General features: G+C 34.7%; 1 protein-coding gene across 2 annotated transcripts in view; it reads left to right on the top strand.

Annotated features, from left to right (window-relative positions):
- LOC149777140 (ARF GTPase-activating protein GIT2-like) overlaps positions 1-18,604 on the top strand; it is a 182,920-nt gene that overhangs the window by 67,659 nt on the left and 96,657 nt on the right. Inside the window, exons 6-10 of one of the 2 annotated variants that reach the window (XM_089941832.1) lie at positions 4,131-4,261; positions 7,205-7,299; positions 13,598-13,643; positions 14,022-14,070; positions 15,293-15,365. In XM_089941832.1, the coding sequence (XP_089797958.1) occupies positions 4,131-4,261; positions 7,205-7,299; positions 13,598-13,643; positions 14,022-14,070; positions 15,293-15,365 (394 nt within the window). Of the gene's footprint in view, positions 1-4,130; positions 4,262-7,204; positions 7,300-13,597; positions 13,644-14,018; positions 14,071-15,292; positions 15,366-18,604 lie in introns of both variants that reach the window. The other variant, XM_089941831.1, reaches the window with a different exon arrangement.

The following is an 18,604-nucleotide window of genomic DNA, read 5'->3' as shown; positions in this document are numbered from 1 at the left end:
GTCTTAAATACTAATATAAATTCTCTAGTACATATAAAGAAAAGAAGATTTAAAATTATGTTATAAAGATTATTTAGTGCAGTCTGTTTGCAATGGTAAAAGGGACCAAGAATAGCAATATCGCTGGAGTTTTGTTCGTCCATCTAATCTTCTGTCTATCAGTATTCTCAGTACTTTGATGTTGTCTTACCATAAATTATTAGCTCAACTGGTCATAATCTAGAAGAGCTTATGGTATGGGATGATCTGTTGACTATCTTCTGTCATCCATCCATCCATTAGTACAAGTTTGTTATTGCCACTAGTCTTAATCTACCATGAAACTTTACACACACATTCATTGCAAGGTCCAGAATGAAAATGGTACTGCTTTCACATCCAACATGACATTTTGGAAATCTTGTTATTACTACTCCTCCAGAATGGATAATCATGACAACATGAGATTTTTATGAAACAACTTCTTATGATTTCCAGTTGATCCTAAATGAAAAAAGTGCCAATCTGATGTCCAATATGGCCATCACGGCAGCCATCTTGAAGATCTTGTTATATCTACTCCTCCTAAATGGAAAGTCATATTCACATGAGGTTTTCACATGATGACTTCTTATCATGTAAAGTTGGTCCTAAATAAAAATGGTTCCACTCACACATCCAGTCTTGAAAATCATGTTATCATTACACCTTTTGTATAAATGGTTATAATAAAACTGTGTTTTACTAAAGAACTAGTTGGTTCTAAATGAATCACGCTCAGATATTCAGTATGGCCTCCACAGTGACCATGTTGAAAATCTTGTTATCACTACTCTTTTTGAATGAATGGTCATATTAGTATGGCTATTAACATGAAAACTTCTTATGATGTCTAGTTTGTCCTAAATGAAAATAGTGCCAATATGGCCTCCAACATGGCCACAACAATCTTGAAAATCTTGTTATCATTTGTTTTCTTTGATGGCTATCATATTCACATGAGGTTTTCTCATGATGACTTCTTATCATGTAAAGTTGGTCCTAAATAAAAATGGTTCCACTCACACATCCAGTCTTGAAAATCATGTTATCATTACACCTTTTGTATAAATGGTTATAATAAAACTGTGTTTTACTAAAGAACTAGTTGGTTCTAAATGAATCACGCTCAGATATTCAGTATGGCCTCCACAGTGACCATGTTGAAAATCTTGTTATCACTACTCTTTTTGAATGAATGGTCATATTAGTATGGCTATTAACATGAAAACTTCTTATGATGTCTAGTTTGTCCTAAATGAAAATAGTGCCAATATGACCTCCAACATGGCCACAACAATCTTGAAAATCTTGTTATCATTTGTTTTCTTTGATGGCTAGTCATATCAACATTGTGCTTTCACCAAAAGACTTATTATGATGTCTGCTTGGTCCTAAGTGAAAATGGTTTGCATCTGATATCCAGTATGACCGTCATGGCAGCCAGCTTGAAATTCTCATTGTTACTCATCCAAGAAGGAAAGTCATATCAACATAATGTTTTCATCAAGATATTTCATTTCCTCTTGGTCTTAAATTAAAATGCTGCTGATATGTTTACCAATATGGCCACCATGAAAGCCACCTTAAAATTGTATCATTACTCTTACATTAAATGTCATTTTACATGGTGTTATCACTAGAAGAGTTCTGATGGTGTCAGTTTGGTCCTAAATGAAATGATGCAAACTAATCCTCAGTATCACAGTGGCCATCTTGAAAATATTATTCTCTTTACTCCTCCCAAATGGATGGCCATATCAGCTTTGGGTTTAATCAGAAGATTTCTTATGATACCTAGTTGCTGCAAATGAAAATGGTACCGGTCATACTTCCAATATGAGGGCTGTTTTGAAAAAATGTTTTGTCACTACTCCATCCTGATTGAATGATCACATTAACATGGAGTTTTCACCATAAGACTTAATATGATGATGTGTTCTTGGTCCTAAATGAAAATGGTGCCACTTCTGAAATCATTATATCCCCAATAACATTAAATTTGAAAATCTTGTTATTGCTGAAGAATATCAGAGACGGTGTCAACACTCAGCAGTTAAAAGGAAGAAATGGTTTTACCTTGAATTTCTGAAAATTCATTTTGACCAGTAGAGTATCAGTCCACTTGAGGAACTTGTTATTATTAGTGTTGTTCTTGTTGTTGTTGTTGTTATTATTATTATTATTATTATTAATTTTATTATTATTATTTATTGCTGAAGCTTTCCTGGTGTCATTATTTTAGTTCTACTGGTCACAGACCAGAAGAGTTTGTGGGATAGTTTTTTTTCATTCAGTGTCCATCCATCCATCCATTTGCACAAATTTGTTGTTACTACTCCTTTAAAAATACTTGGAGGATTGTCATGAAATTTACGCACACATTCATCACATTGTCTAGTTGGTCCTTAATCAAAATGAGAAAATTCAGCCCTGAAATGTTTCATATACAGTTCTCCAACATTGCAATGTGTCCCACATGAGCCACAAAGTATACTGCCTTATATTGAAGTACGTAATACATATAATTTTTGTACCATTAAATGAAATAGGATTCATGACCAAACTCACTTTATTATGGGAAATGCATTATAATGAAAGTTATTATTGTGAGGGAGTGTTGTATTTCCAAACACTATCAATTCAATATTTTTGATGGTTACTAGTTTTACAGATTTTACAGTTGCTGCAACCAAAAATTTGAAGACCAAACAAATAGTGGTCCATCTGAAGGAAACAACCAGGCATTCATCTCAAATAAAAAAAATTAAAAGAAACAAAAAAACAACAAATATTAATACCTATGAAAAACAGTGAATTTGCAACATTTATTATGTTATATTAACATGACAAGTTCAGATGTCTTTGTTGCTCCTGTTACTAGGGACCCCGAGTGGCCAAGTGGTCTAAAGTGCTGTCCGTTACGGATCACTACCATCTCACCTCTGTCTGCATGGGTTCAAGTCTCAGATTCAGCCAACGTGGGTATGTGAGAAAGCTTGCCAGTAGCTTCTCGTGGGTCGGTGGTTCTTTCCGGGGTTTTCCCAGGTTCTTCCTCCACCATTAATACTGGCCGCCATGTATAGCCAATCGTGTGCTGAAAAATGGCGTTAAACCTACAACAACAACAGCAATGCTCCTGTTACTGAAAATAGTTTGATTGATTTACTATTTCACTGATTTATATCTTATAAATACTTAAAGCTACTTTGCACTCCATTAGTACCGTATGAACTATCTTTTATGTCCGGTCCTACTACAAACATCACTGACCCCAAGTTGATGACACAAATGTTACTGCAAGTTCAGGTCTATGTTCTTTGTTTTACTGAATAGTCCTAACAAACTGCACAAACCCAGATCTGCTTGCACATTATGCAAAAGTAGATCTGGGTCTGTGCAGTTTGCAGTTGGGTCTGACTTGTATGTGAGTACGTACAGTATGTCCTCATTTATATCCTATACTATTCACTGGTACTGCACAGTCCTTAATAAAGGGCCCCGGGTGGCGAAGTGGTCTAAAGTGCTAGTCTATAGCAATTACTGTCATCTCACCTCTGTCTGCGTCAATTAGAATATCTTGCTCAGCCAATGTGGGTATATGTGGAAGCTGCAAGTAGCTTCCTGTGGGTCGACAGTTCTTATCAAGGTTTTTCCGGTCTATTCCTCCATGAGTTATACTGGCCACTATGTATAGCCTATCTTGCACTGAGATAGTGGTGTTAAGCCCCCCTCCCCCGACAACAAAACAAAACATTCTTTAAATACTGTAACTTCCTTTATTTTTGTTGGTATCAATTTTCATTGGTTTGCTAAGAAATCACATTTTCATCATTCTTTAAATTTGTGTAATGGTGATCAGGTCCTGTTATTTTCTCTGAAGGGATCATTGTTTGGGTCTTTTAATTTTTAGTTTGTAGCAATTACAAATTCCACAAAAATTGGTACCCCATGATAAACAAAATAGCCTATGGAGAATTTCATGATTCTTTTTCACAAGCATGGTCTAGTCCTGTAGTAAAAAATATCCATTCTATCTTATGTTTAAGTATTTTAGTCAATGAATTTTTGTAGGAAAGCAAGATCATTCTTTATTGTACTTTGTTTTCCAGGATAAAGGGACATGCCCCCTGCATGTGGCAGCCTCTTCAGCTCAGATTTTGCAGATAGAACTTCTAGTCATCTATGGAGCAGATCCCGGTGCTGTTGATGCCTATGGCAAAACTCCAATAGATTATGCCAGGTTACTAATCTTTACTATTTATACAAATTTCACAATTTAAACACTCTTGTGATATGCTTTGATAGGGTAAAAACCTGACAACAATATACCTTTCAATCTGTCAAGTCGTGTCATACATACACATATAAGTTTGATCAGCTGCAGACTGTGTGTGTGTGTGCCAAGTGGTCTAAAGCACTCACCATTATGGATCACAACTATCTCACCTCTGTCTGCTTGTTTTCTAGTCTCAGGTTCGGCCTATGTGGGTATGTGGGTTTTCCTTGGTTCTTCCTCCACCATTAATACTGGCCACCATGTATAGCCTATCTTGTGCTGAAAAATGGCATTAAACCCAACAACAACAACATCAGCAACAAACTGTGTGTGTCATTGCATAATACACTGACAGGTCTGGGTCTGTACAGTTTGTTTAGGATGGTCTATAACAATCAATACAGACCCTGATTTGTCAGCACATTATGTGATGGCACACCAAGATCTGTGTTTGCCGTTTGATCTGACTTGTATGTATGGTAATCTGTTTGGCTAGGCTGCAGCTAAACTCTTACAGGTTCCTGTTATAAATCTTCAATTTTACATGCTAGCATGGTCCTGCGTATACGTAGGTGTTTTAGCTCTTGGGGGAGTCAACTTAATTTTCTCCTGTCTGTTGTATACCTCTGCATCAATCTCACGTACATCTACATGACTTTTTTTCTGCTTTTAGCTAGTTCATCAGCAATCTTACATAAATCTCTTGTAAACAGACAAAACTTTATATGTACCTTTTATGTATATTTAAATGATCTGCTTTGATATCATGAGTATTTCAGTGATTTTAGAATTTGTAAGTCTTTTGCACTTTTTGGACTTGGCTTTTTTTAAATTTTAGGTGGATATTATATTAATGGGATTACACAAAAATGACTTGAATTTGGCAAATTAGTAGCCAAAAATTTTAATCACCATCATGAAATTCTCAACTTTTAATAAGAAATCATATATTTAAATGATCTGCTTTGATATCATGAGTATTTCAGTGATTTTAGAATTTTTAAGTCTTTTGCACTTTTTGGACTTGGCTTTTTTTAAATTTTAGGTGGATATTATATTAATGGGATTACACAAAAATGACTTGAATTTGGCAAATTAGTAGCCAAAAATTTTAATCACCATCATGAAATTCTCAACTTTTAATAAGAAATCATACATTTTGTAAAACTTATTTCCAAAATAACATTCTTGAAACAATGTCAGTAACAATATTATGTGAAATTTTGAAAATGTCACTAGCACTGACTGTTTGCAACCTGTACTAAATAAATACCAATTAAATAAGTTTTGTCAAACGAAATTCATGTTTTAGTTCTGCTTTTATTCAGTTTAAGCTTAATCATCATAAATACAATATGCCCTCTTGTAGTCAAACGTGAAAACTGTCAATCATCCATCGGAGCTATGTCTCTGATGTTTCTGTGAGAACCTGGTTAAGTGCCGACTGTGTTGTACACAGGATGAATTGAAGACAAACATGAAGAAGACATCTTGACTTTATTGTTAATGGTTAAAAACAATTCTGATGTGTGTATGTCTGTGATTTGGATTTTTAACATAGCTTTAACAGTTTTTCAGTCATATCGCTATGATTTCTGAAGTGTAGCAGTTTATAGTGATGTCAGGCTTTGGGACATCATGCCGAAGACATGTAGCATCATGTCCCACCGAGTCACATTATCCTGACACCAGGCTAACCAGTCCTAATACTAACCTCTTAATGTTGAGCGTCTTGTGAGGCAGCTGTTAGCACCGTTTTTATAAGTCTTTGTTATGACTTGGCTGGAATTCGAACCCATGACCTCCCACATCTGAGATGGATGCTCTAACCACACATTTTTATAGTTACTTAATTAATTTTTGCAATCAGCAGTTGTCTATCCCCAACTTCCTGATCATCTTCAGACTTGGTTATTGTGGGTGTGTTGATAGGTATAATTAATGAATTAAAAAGATTTTAATAATGTATTTAATTTTAATATATTTCATCTTTTGGTTTGATATAAAACTTTTACCATTTATCACAGAGTGTAACAAGAACTTTATGGGTTACACTAAATACTGTATAAAAACAGGTCATATAAGTTCACTTAATTTGCATAATTCCTGTGGAAAACATTTTTAAACAAATTAATACTTGAAACAGGCTTGTGTCAAGTTTGTTTTCAGGCATTTTTTATGGCACATCATTTCTAAGATCTGTTTATCTTGATGGAGAAAGAGAAATGAGTTAGAGAAAGAGAAGTAAAAGAAGAAAACATTAGTTGGTTTCAATATGGAAATATAAGTTTGAATAACATGAGGGAAACTATATTTCCTACATGGGAAAAGAAAGTTGGTTCCGAGATGAGGTCACCACAATGGAATGAAATGTATAATACAAACGGTTTCCACATTATATCACAAGTTCTTTTATCACCTACTTTGACCAATGTTTGTGCATAGCTTGCATTTGGGACAATGACGGCATATATTAATTTTGGGGTCAAAGGTCATGGTCACATGAATTGATAGAAGGAAAAACCATTTCAACAAAACAACAAAAGTTCTATACTACTTATGTTGATTAAACTTTGTAGATGGCTTGCATTTGAGACCAGGAAGATGCCTGTTGATTCATGGGGTGAGAAGGTTAAGGGTCGGGGTGAGTGACTCATAGAAAGAAAATGTTTTTCAGAAAATAACTAAAGTTCTATGCAAAAAAGCATGACCAGACATTGTGGATGGCTTGCATTTGAAACTTGAAAGGTATCTATTAATTTTGGGGTTTGTAGTTGATCGTAGCTGGCAGGTATTTAGGACAAGGTTGACTTCGAGAGAGATTTTACTTGGAAGAAGTGTAATAATGCTATTTACCACACGGCAGGCATATAATATTACATTGACAGTACTCTTTTTTTATTCCAGAGCTGAGGGTCACCACGATATCGCTGATAGGCTAGTAGAATGCCAATATGAATTAACAGACAGATTATCTTATTACCTTTGTGGTAAAAAGTCAGGTAAGTCAAAACTTGACACCAATATGCAAATATTGGTGCACATTTTACCAGCAATGGAGAATTTGTAGTTTTCAATGAGATGCTGAGTTTTCAGATGAAATTTGTTTAGCTTTACTTGAAATAACATTTCAGTTCATGTTAAACGTCATGTAATTATTTTTTTTGTCATTGTGTTTTTATCTTTATTTCATTAGATATATTATTCAGTAGTTCAGTATATAGTACAGGTAAACCATGTTATAACATGATTGTCTGCATCCATGAAATAACATTACAAAGTATATTGGTTAAGCTGATACAACATTAGTTAAGCCAGCATATATCTTTGGCCTGACTCTCTGGGTTCCAGTTGTAGAATAGTTGTCAAGCATGTTGTAAGACACAACTAATGGAGGTAGGAGCCACAGTGTTCCAGTGGTTACCTTGCTGGAGTTATGACCAAAAGGGCACAGGTTCAGATCCTTGTCCCTATATCAAGAATCTTTACTCCAGGTGCCTCAACGCTAAATAACCAACTCTCCATTTAATCACAACAGTTTATATTTGGTTAATATCATCTTGTTATAAATTGACCCTGCATGAAATTTATCGTGTATTAAATATTTGTATTGTAAACAAAATTGTCACATAAAAGGACTTTTTGATGAAAAAATTTATTTACATTTGACTAAAAGCAGATATCACAATGATTTTTTTAAAATAATATTTTGTGTCAATATTCCATAGCAGTACATACTGACTGCAAGCATAGCACATGGTAAGATAGTAAGAACCTCAACAGGTAAAATAAACAGTAGATTTGGGGATGATAAACATAAATTGTGACCATTTTCATGTGTAAACATTCAAGGATACAGAACTGAATATTTATCTCCTTTTAATGTAAAAGTGTGTACGAACTTAGAAAAGCTCATTTTCCACGTCAGACATCGGTCAGTGTGATGACAATTTGACACCCATGTTGTATTTTCTCTAAATGCAGTAAGTAACAGCTGAAACAGCTCAATTCTTTTTAGAGAAAATTGACATAAAATATTTTTTCCATATCAGCTGAAATCTTTTTTGACCACACTGTTAGTTCAAAAGAAAAGTAAACAGGCTTGAATTTATGGATATTAATTAAATCTAATGCCTGACTAGTCCCTTGTCTGCTACAGCAATATCCCATATTGTCTAAGTTACGGTTAGGCCATGGAACTAGTCTCTATTTAATTCAAGCCAGATGCCAAATTTTAACATCTTTTAGATTATTGATTATTGTTGCCTGAAAGAAGTCTTTGTTATTGATGATAATTAAGTCCAGATTGATTTGTTCTGGAAACCTGTTCATTGCATCCCCACTTTAAGTAAAGATCATTCTAGATTGGTTATGATCTGTTTGGCACATTTTTTTCCTTACACAGGTAATGTGCCATGGTTTGTTGCTAGCTATTGCTAATAGTACAACCTGCAAGTTTGTGACAAGCCCAGTAAAAATATACCATTGTTGTGTAATTACTGAGATCTGTAAACTGTAGTTTAGACATCCATTATGGATACCACAGTAGCCATCTTGAAAATTTATTATTGCTACTCATGCAGAATAGATGATCATATTGACGTTGGGGTTTTTCACTGTATGATGTTTAGTTGGTCCTTAATGAAAATGGTGCTTATCTGACATTCATTATGTCAGATATCATGGAATCTTGTTATTGCTAGTCCTGCTGAATGAAAAACCATATCAATGTTGGTTTTCACCAAAAGTCTTATTATGATATCTGGACAGTCCTGAGTGAAACAGGTGCCTTCTGGACATCCAGTATGAAAATCTTATTATAGCTACTCATGAACGTGCTGTCGTATCAACATGGGGTTTTCACAAATACTTTTTATAATGCCTCTTTGCATCTAAATGAAAATGGTGCCAATATGATGTCTAATATAGCTGTCATCATGAAAATTATTATATGCTCATTCTTTTTCTCCGTTAACTTTGCATTGTCAAAATGTTCAGTATTTTACGATACTGAACTGCACTCATAAAGGGTCTACTTTCTGTTGTAAACAAACAATGGAGACAGATGGCCAGCACTTTTTGTAAACAAATCATGTACACTCACATAGTAGGTGGTTTACATTTTGGTTGATTACATTTGTTACTGAATGAACTAAAGCAGATGTTTCGTGGACTGCCACATGCCAGCTGCTTTGCTACATTCTGCGTTAACTTTTTTCATACATTGTTTTGGATTTAGGCTCGAGATGCCAGATTTCATAAAATTGCTGGGTACCTACAAATAACATGTAAGTGACGAGGTATAAACTGTCTTCTTTAGTTGGTAGTAAGAATGGCAAAAAATATACTTACAGTTTTCCATCCTGAATTTCCTTTCTTAGTTCTGCAAATCCGAATTATATGAGCCATGTCATGGGTTCTCAAGCATGATTACACTTTTTGAAATTGTACTGTAATTTCAACTATACTCCAAGTGCAATTACATCCTCCTTACTGCACTCAAAATGAAATAAAAATTAAATTCCATAACAGAAACACGCTTGCAGATGTCAACACACTTCTCCCTCGCTACTTCAATCTGATGAATTTCATGTAGAATTTGCACAGATGAATCTAGTCCATAATCATGAAATTTCATAGAATCGACAAAAATACCAAAAGTTGTTGCACAATGTGAATCTAAATTTCAATTTTAAATAGACCAAAGTGCCATTTTCTTTAAAAAGTTTTGTCTTGCGAGTGACTAAGTTCAAATCAAATTCTTGTAGTGTATTTTGTTTATGTAATTAAGCCTTAGGTAGAATAAGAAAATGAGCATATAATAAAAAGGTTACTGCATTTGTATGGGAAAATATGAACTCGTTTTGTCGGATGGATATACTGCACTCCCAAGATCGTGCAGTATTCCATCCGAAAAACTCGTTCATATTTTCCCATACAGATGCAGTAACCTGTAATTATTGCAACTCCTCTTGAATGGAAACTCATATTGGCATGGGGTTTTGACCTGAAGACTTCTTAAGATGTTAAGTTGGCACTAGATGAAAATGGTACCAGTAAGAAATACAGTATGGCCACCAAAGCATCCATCCATCTTGCAATTTTTGTTGTTGCTTTTCCTTATAAATAAAACGTCAAATTGACATGGGGTTTTCACCACTAGCCAAATTGTGATATCTGGTTGGTCCTGAATGAGAATTGTGCTGTTCTGACCTTGAGTATAGCTGCCACAATGAACATATTGAAAATCTTGTCAGTTTGTCCTAAATGAAAATGGTGCAGATTATACATGCAGTATGGCAGCCACAGTAGCTAAATAAAAATCTTACAGCTAAAGATTATCATAGATGACTTCAGCAATCAGGAGTTAAAAAAGAAATGGTATTATCTTGAATTCCTGAAAATTGTTTTCAGACAGTAGTGCATCAGTCCCTTTGAGAGAAGAATCATGTCAAATTTTTTTGAGAAACAAATTAGACTAAAAAAGTGGGTCTTTATTTTCCCCATATTGTGAATGCCACTTGTCTCAGTCCAACTGTCTGCTCTGCCCATTAAACTGAATAATGGAATTTACAAAACTTGATAGTTATTTTGTCTATCTGGTGATGCATGATAGTTATTTTGTCTATCTGGTGATGCATGATAGTTATTTTGTCTATCTGGTGATGCATGATAGTTATTTTGTCTATCTGGTGATGCACAAGAGAGGTATTATTCTCGGTCTCCTCCTTTGGAGTCCCTGTAGGGGTTCAAAGGTCAGATTTACAACATTGTAAATTATTGACATTTTAAATTTACTTTTGACCAAATGGTGTGTTTAGTAGAAAGACATGGGTAACAGATTTTGAGTCCTGCCCCAGTCTGATTGTGTTGGTGGTGGGGTGTAAGTGGGGAGGTTGGATGGTGGTAATATATAAGAAAAATATATTGGAAAGGATCTGCTATAATGAGCCATGGCATACACTGTTCATGTGTAGATATGTAAAATCAGGTATATGTATTTCTTTACTCTAATTCAGTTAATTACATACCTGCCATTCTTCTGAACAGTGTTGGTTTATGGGTAGGGGGTGAGACTGAAAATGTGTCCAGAGGGGTGGGGGTCAGTACATGGGACCTAAAAAGCTACATCATACAATTGAGAATAAGTTATCTTTTTATTTAGGCTATAGAAAATGACTGGAAATTCAAACTGGAACTTAAGAAACTCAGATACTTGTTTTCTTCAATCATTTAATACACTTTAAAACAGAAAATAGTTGGTAGACCTAAAAATTATCAATAGCATTAACACACACACACAAATACACAGACATTAAATAAAAAAATACACCAAGTTTGTGTCTGTAAAATCCATTGGATTTTGTTGAATATTTCTCAGCACAGGAAATGATCTTTCTGCAACTGCAGTGTTGTGAGATAGTGTAAAACACGCAACAGCCACACTAGTTTAAACATGTTACTTATTTTTGGGATTGAGATTGTCATTTATACATTATCCTGGCATGGGACAGAGATCCATGTCACTTTCTCCAGATTTATTTGTCGAGATCTTTCATTTCAAAAGGCTCAGCTCAGCCTGGTGGGACCAAAGCCAAGGAACATCCTGTTCCAGGTCATTCAACAGCTTCATAAGAATGGGGCTTCACAGCTTTGATAGATATGGGGATGGGAAAATTTTCCCTTTCAAAGCTGCTCCCCAACATATGGAGTCTTTTCTCCATTTGCATTATCTGAATTATCTACATTATCTCACATACCTTAGGGGACCAGAGATGGCCTCTCTTTGGTAAGGGGATGAAACTCCCTCCACCTCTTTCCTATTCTTCTAAGATATTATGATTGGATAATGTATTTGAAGAAGAAACCAATTAGTTTCTGACAGAAGCTGTTATTTAAATAATACCTACCCAATAATAATACACATACATCATCCTAGCCTTCCCACAGTTACATCTGTGTAGAGAGTGAAAACAGTAGTAATTGAAGTATATATGGGATCTGGCACCAATCCCTGTATCAAGGGGAGATCACTTAGAGTTTTCTGGAAAAACTTCTGGTTACCATTTAGCTTTGACAAAAAAATTCTTGCAGTGATTTGTAGGAAAACAATTATTATATCCATTATATTAGTTCTTGAAGTAACAGTAAAAGAAAATGTCCTGATTCCAAAGAAAATCCCAGCTCCAAAAATTAAATGGTCAGTCTTTTACTATGTCAACACTCTAGAATGACTAATGTCAATATTGTGTTTGCAGTATCTGAAAAGAAAAATGTTTCCTCATGGTGATGTGTTTTACAGACTCCAGTATGCCAGTCATTCTAAAATTTAGTTTTAATGTTGACCATTTGACTTAAAAAATGATTCATACCAGCTACCACAGTAATATATGAAGTTAAATCCAGATTCAAAGAAACTTTGTTGCAGATCTTGAACTATCAAGCAATGTTTTATTGAGATGGCCAACTTCAAATGAACTAGTTTATTCCACTTTGTATCCTTTATCTATGCAAATTAACCTAATGGGTTCTTGCACAAAGGAGTCTTAACAAAATCAGGGAAGATATACATGGAAAGGTGGTTGTTTAATCTCTTCTTTGACAATCAACTGTAAAAACTGCCTCAAGTTTGTTTTTTTTATACTGTTTATACAGGTTATGGGCATACATCATTGTATGAAGAAAGGGATCCCTTGCTCCGTTACTTTTGTCTTTTTACACAAATAAAAACACAAATAAAAACACTGCCATGTCAGGTGCGGGGACAGGGGAGGGGGCATTGTTGAGAGTCAAAACAATTTATTCCCACATGATACATGTTCTGACACTGCATGTCATTGCGATGCTGTGCATTCATCTTTATTTGTGGACACCATGAATGCTCACTTATAAGTTGAGCCGACTGCAATCTGCACAGATCCAGATTTGCAGTTTCATAATGTACCATTAGCTCTGGCTCTATTCAGTTTGATTTGAGTAATCAGTAGAATGAACATCTTAGACCCTGATCCACCAGCACTTTATGCACCAGCAGGTTAGGGTCCATGTTGTTCTTGGTTGAATTCTATATATAAGCAGGAATACAAGGTACCAGTTAAGGTGAATTTTGTAGTTACCAGGTATACAATATTTCAAGGCCCAGTGACTGATCTTCTTTGCTGGCAACATGACCCCAAATACATGAATTTAAGTGCTGACAAGAATGTCATTTTCTGTTAAACCCATACAGTTTATATCCAAACAAAATTAAATTAATTTACAATATGTTACTATTGCATAATTCTTTCCCTTCTGTTCTAGATCATAGGACAGGGCAGCACTTTTTAATCCCCGAAATGGCTGATAGGTAAGTTTATCACATGACCTACTCACGGTACACAAAATAGTATATGATATTTCACTTTTAAATTAACAGTGCCAAGATAATTTTAAAAAATTGTCTTTTTGTATGTCTTCAGAATTTGTATTTCATTCCTTTTCTTTAAAATATAATTTTCATTTAAATATCTGATATGTATTTTTTTAAGTTAATTGCTAATTCTGTTTATGATATGGCTATTATGAAATAGTCATGCTTAGAGTTGTTAATATATAATTTGAAATGTAAGCAGATTTTTTTGTTAAGCCGTTAATATTGATGTTATAGATATATTTGCTCATAATTTTCCTTTCGCTTTAAGTTTCACTCCAATAAGATGATGCTTTGTTTTCCTTTTCCTAGTAGTTTAGACATGTCAGAATTGGCCAAACAAGCCAGGAAAAAACTACAAGCAGTAAGTGTTGCTTTTCTATCTTGCATCTGTGTTCTTTGTACTGTGCATATCAGCATTGGCATCCACACATGTAAAAGCATGTACATGAATACAACCTCATATATGTCAACCATTCTTTCTTGCTAGATTCTGTGCAACAATTTGCAGTGGGTTTCATAATGCCTGTATCTAAAGAGGGCGGCTTATGGGGCTAACTTTGTACTAGTACATATTTTGTACATTCTTTATTAAGTTTGTGTATTCAGTTCATAACAACATAGGTTTTTTACACCTGTACATGTACTGTTTTACCCAGAGTCATGAAACTTGGTGAGTGGATAAATTATGTCTGTGACTTCCAACTAGAAGAATTTGACTTCTAGGGATGGATAATGATAATAGGTTGATGTTGCTAAATTAGGTCTGTGACTTCCAAGTAGTAGAATTTAACTTCTAGGGATGTTTTGTTTTCCCTTTTTTAAGAGTGGCATATATAGCTAGATTCTACCTAAATAGTTATATAGATTTTCATAAGAGTACAAAACCTGATGACCTTATCTAGAGTGAGAGGGAATAATAGTACCTGATGAATCCTATGTTTTGAATCTGCCAACTAAATTGCAAGGGTGTAGGGTTATTTTAGTTTAGTGGGAAATAATTGGGTGAAAAAAACAATCTATGTCAGTGTTTGCACTAAGACAAGGAAATCCCAGTCATGGGGTTCCATTATTTGTCTCCCTACTCAGCATAACCTTGTGAGGAGACAAATAATTTAACCCCTTGACTGGGATTTCCTTTCCTTGGTCCAAACCCCTGCATAGATTCTATTAATACACAGCATAACTCTGTGAAATGTTTCAGAATTCATAACGAAAACTTCTAACATACCGAGCCATAAAGATTATGTAACCTGTACAGTACAAGAATAAAGTGTTCTGAATGCCATCTATATTCTCAAGTCCAACTGCAAACAGCATAGACTCCAATCTGCTGTTGCAGAATGCACTGGCAGACCAGAGTCTGTGTTGTTTTTTCTACTGATTACTCCTAGCAAACTGCACAGACACAGATCTGCCGATGCATTATGCATCGGCAGATCTGGGTCTGTGCAGTTTACAGCAAATATATACAATATACCAGTCCTGTTTTATGTGGTTAAAATCTAAATCTTCATCATATTATGTTTTCTATGTTTTAGAAAGATTAAATTATATATGTTTGCATTTTATTTTCTCCATTACAGTTATCAAACCACCTGTTTGAAGAACTGGCTATGGATGTATATGATGAGGTTGATAGAAGAGAAAATGATTCAGGTTGGAACACCATACCTTTGTGTTATTTCTAGTGGTCAAAGACCAGAAGAGCTCATGTGTTGGTTCAGCATCTGTTAGCAATTGCTTGTAGTCACTACTCATAAGCCACTTGGAGCTGAGTACTTCTGGTGAATGGATGGTCATATCAACACTGGGGTTTTCACTTGAACACTTTTTTCAAATATTGTATTGTTATTAAGTGATGCTCATCCAGCCATCAAGCTGAAAATCTTAGGCTGCTTCTTCTGAATGGATGGTTGCATTGACTTCCACTTTTCATTAAAACACTGTAACCATGTTTTGCAGGTCCTAAATAAAAATTGTGATGATCTGATATCCATTGAGAGTGGCTTTCTCAAAATAATTTTAACATGATTTCTCTTGAACAGTTGATTTGAGATGGGGTTTTCACTAAAATACCTCCTGCTTTATGCAGTTGGTCCTGAATGAAATTGTGGAGATCTTACCACAAACAAGTTTGAAAATCAGACCTACTTGACCTTGGGATCAAGTGAAAGGTCACTGCTTGCATTTGTACTTCATTCAGCTTATCAACAATTTGACTTGTGGTAATAAGAACAAATTTTGATTGGACATATTGCATTGCTTATCAATGAACAATTTGATAGTCATCCCATTTATACTGATTTCTAGGTCAAAGGTCTTGACTTTGATTTGTGTCTGTGATGACTCGTGAGCATTATAATGTGCAAGATTGAATGGACGTTTACGAAACCCAGTTTGTAGACATTTCTGAAGAAGTCTATGAATAATGCAAACTCAGTTACATGTTTTTGCCCAGAATTATGGACTAAACAAAACTTATTATGTGAACATGTCTTGACAGCATCTGTGGTGAGTTCTGTGATACATTCTTGATATCAGGTTCAAAGGTCATGGCAGCAATTTCTTTTACCTCACTTGTCATGTGAACATGTTGACTCAAACATATACAGGGTTTCCCCAGGCACTGTGAATCTGCAGTGTCTTCATTGCCAAGTTAATTTTGCTTGACACCATTTCCTTCACACCACCCTACTGGCCTGTGCCATAGTGCTTTGATCATTTCTGGTACAACATAAAGAACAACAGGCTGCCTGCTTGATTGCTGTATGTAAATTCATGGATGCATAATCTGATCCTATTTAATACCAACGTTTACTGCAATGGCCTCGCTGGTTCAATCAAGCAATATTTTTTCAACTTTTGAGGGAAGGTTAAATTCCCGAAATTTGATGGATCAATTTTCCCATAGATTCGTATTATCTGATCATATTTTAAAATAATTTGTTTGATAAATAACGGTAGAACATAGGCATTTGACAGTGGCCATTGACTTTATATTGCTCTCTGCCTTACTGTGGGTTATGTCCCCTTACAGATAATACAGAAAGCTGTACCAAGTTCAGGGTTAGAGGTAAAAAAAAAAAAATGGTTTCAAATACATGTACACTCCAGAATAAAACTCTTTTATAATATCAACTTTTCCAGAATATAAACATAGAATAAAACAAAACAGATTTTCGAAAAAAAATTGCAGTTAAAGGAAAGAACTCGGAAAAGAAATTTTTTATTCATCTTTATTTTTGTTCATTTTTGTTTTAATTATGTGAATTTTTAGCATGAATATGTAGAATTATTTAACATTTTGTAGTTAGAGAAAAGATCTTTTACAGAAGATTTTTTAAAAATTTAGATGAATTATTCTTTATGCTGAATAAGAATGACATGTTTAGTCACCTGGTATCAGCATCAAAATCCAGCCTTAGTTAAAGTTTTGGGCAAGTTGTTGTTTATGTCAGTATTTCCTTTGTTTCTTGTTCAGGGTGTGCTTTTTGTTAGAAACATTGCTAATATAGTATTATTTCAATATCTTGTCCCAGAAATTATCACTTTTCAACTTGGAGAGGGTTTTGGGGTTTAAAATGTATGCCTGGACTTTGATGTTCAAGTTTTAGGGCAAGTTCTTATTGATACCATTGTGTCTACTTTCATCAAGTCACCAAGTAATGATGGCTGTTACTTGTTCTAATGTGGAATATGTTGCAATATGGGTTTAGGCTGATTTAAAAGAAAATGACACATAGTTAGCACTTTTGTTTAGCTATATGTATTTGAGAGTTTTCATCGTATGATCGTGGAACTTTATGAAGGAAATATTTGGAGGAGTATTACACTATCGTATTAAATGTACGACTGTATAATGTTGATTCTTTGGAGGTGGGTTTTGTATGAGCTGTATTAATGTTTACCACGAATATTCGGATACTTTGCCTCGGGTGTAGTGGCTGTGTCAGTTTAAAACACTAGGACCATATTATTATTTTCTCCTTATTTTTATGCTTTTGTTTATTTCAGTCTACCCAACATACATTTTTCAGCATGTGAACTCTCCCCATTGTCTTCAAGTCAAATAACTTTAATTTTTCTTCTAAAGTATTATTTCTTCGTTTACGTGATGACATGTTAAAGTTTTGTAATGATTTACTCATATGTGGCTAATCGTACAATACTGCAGTTTAATTTTGCAGATGATACATTTGTAAACAAAATTCCTTATTATACTTGAAGTGATACTTGAACTGTCAAATGATTTTTTGGCCTTTGGTACCATGTTTTGTTTAATGTTAATGTTTTCTCTGTGTTTGTGTGTGTGTGTGTCTGTGTGTGTGTGTGTTAATCAATCCACAAGATCTGTTGTTAGCCTATCTGACCATGTAATGATCTTGACAATTACTTCAGCCATAATCGTCAATTAAATTTTTTTTAAAAATTTAAAAAATCCGCTGTGTGAAGCCCAAAGCTCTATCAAAACACTGCTGACCCCATTTCTTGCAAACGTCGGCGTTCATGATATAATAATAAGCTTAGTGGTACATATACTTTAGCCAACACTTCTTTCAGTAACAAAGACCTGACATCCACAAACATACATCGGGAACAATAATTGGATTACTTACTTCAGCGTAATTAAATATTGGTTCTGGACAAATTAATAATAAAATGTGGCCACTTTTGAGGAGTAAATTATACATTTGTGCACTAAGGTGGTGGCTGCTGGTCGCATTAGTGGGGTGACCTTTCTTGAGAGGTACATTTGAACACAAACTCGTTGGTGCCAGGGGATTCTGTCCGTAAACAGTGTGGGCTGCTGGTCAGGGAACCGTTCATGAGGGGGACCACTATATATTGTAACAAGTTTTAGCATTAAGCTTGTCAAATTCTGAATTTTTAAAATC

Source organism: Sinohyriopsis cumingii, chromosome 18, assembly GCF_028554795.1.
Source record: "Sinohyriopsis cumingii isolate HCF-2022 chromosome 18, ASM2855479v2, whole genome shotgun sequence".
Taxonomy (NCBI): Eukaryota; Metazoa; Mollusca; class Bivalvia; order Unionida; family Unionidae; genus Sinohyriopsis; species Sinohyriopsis cumingii.
This window is presented reverse-complemented; position numbering and strand designations above follow the sequence as displayed.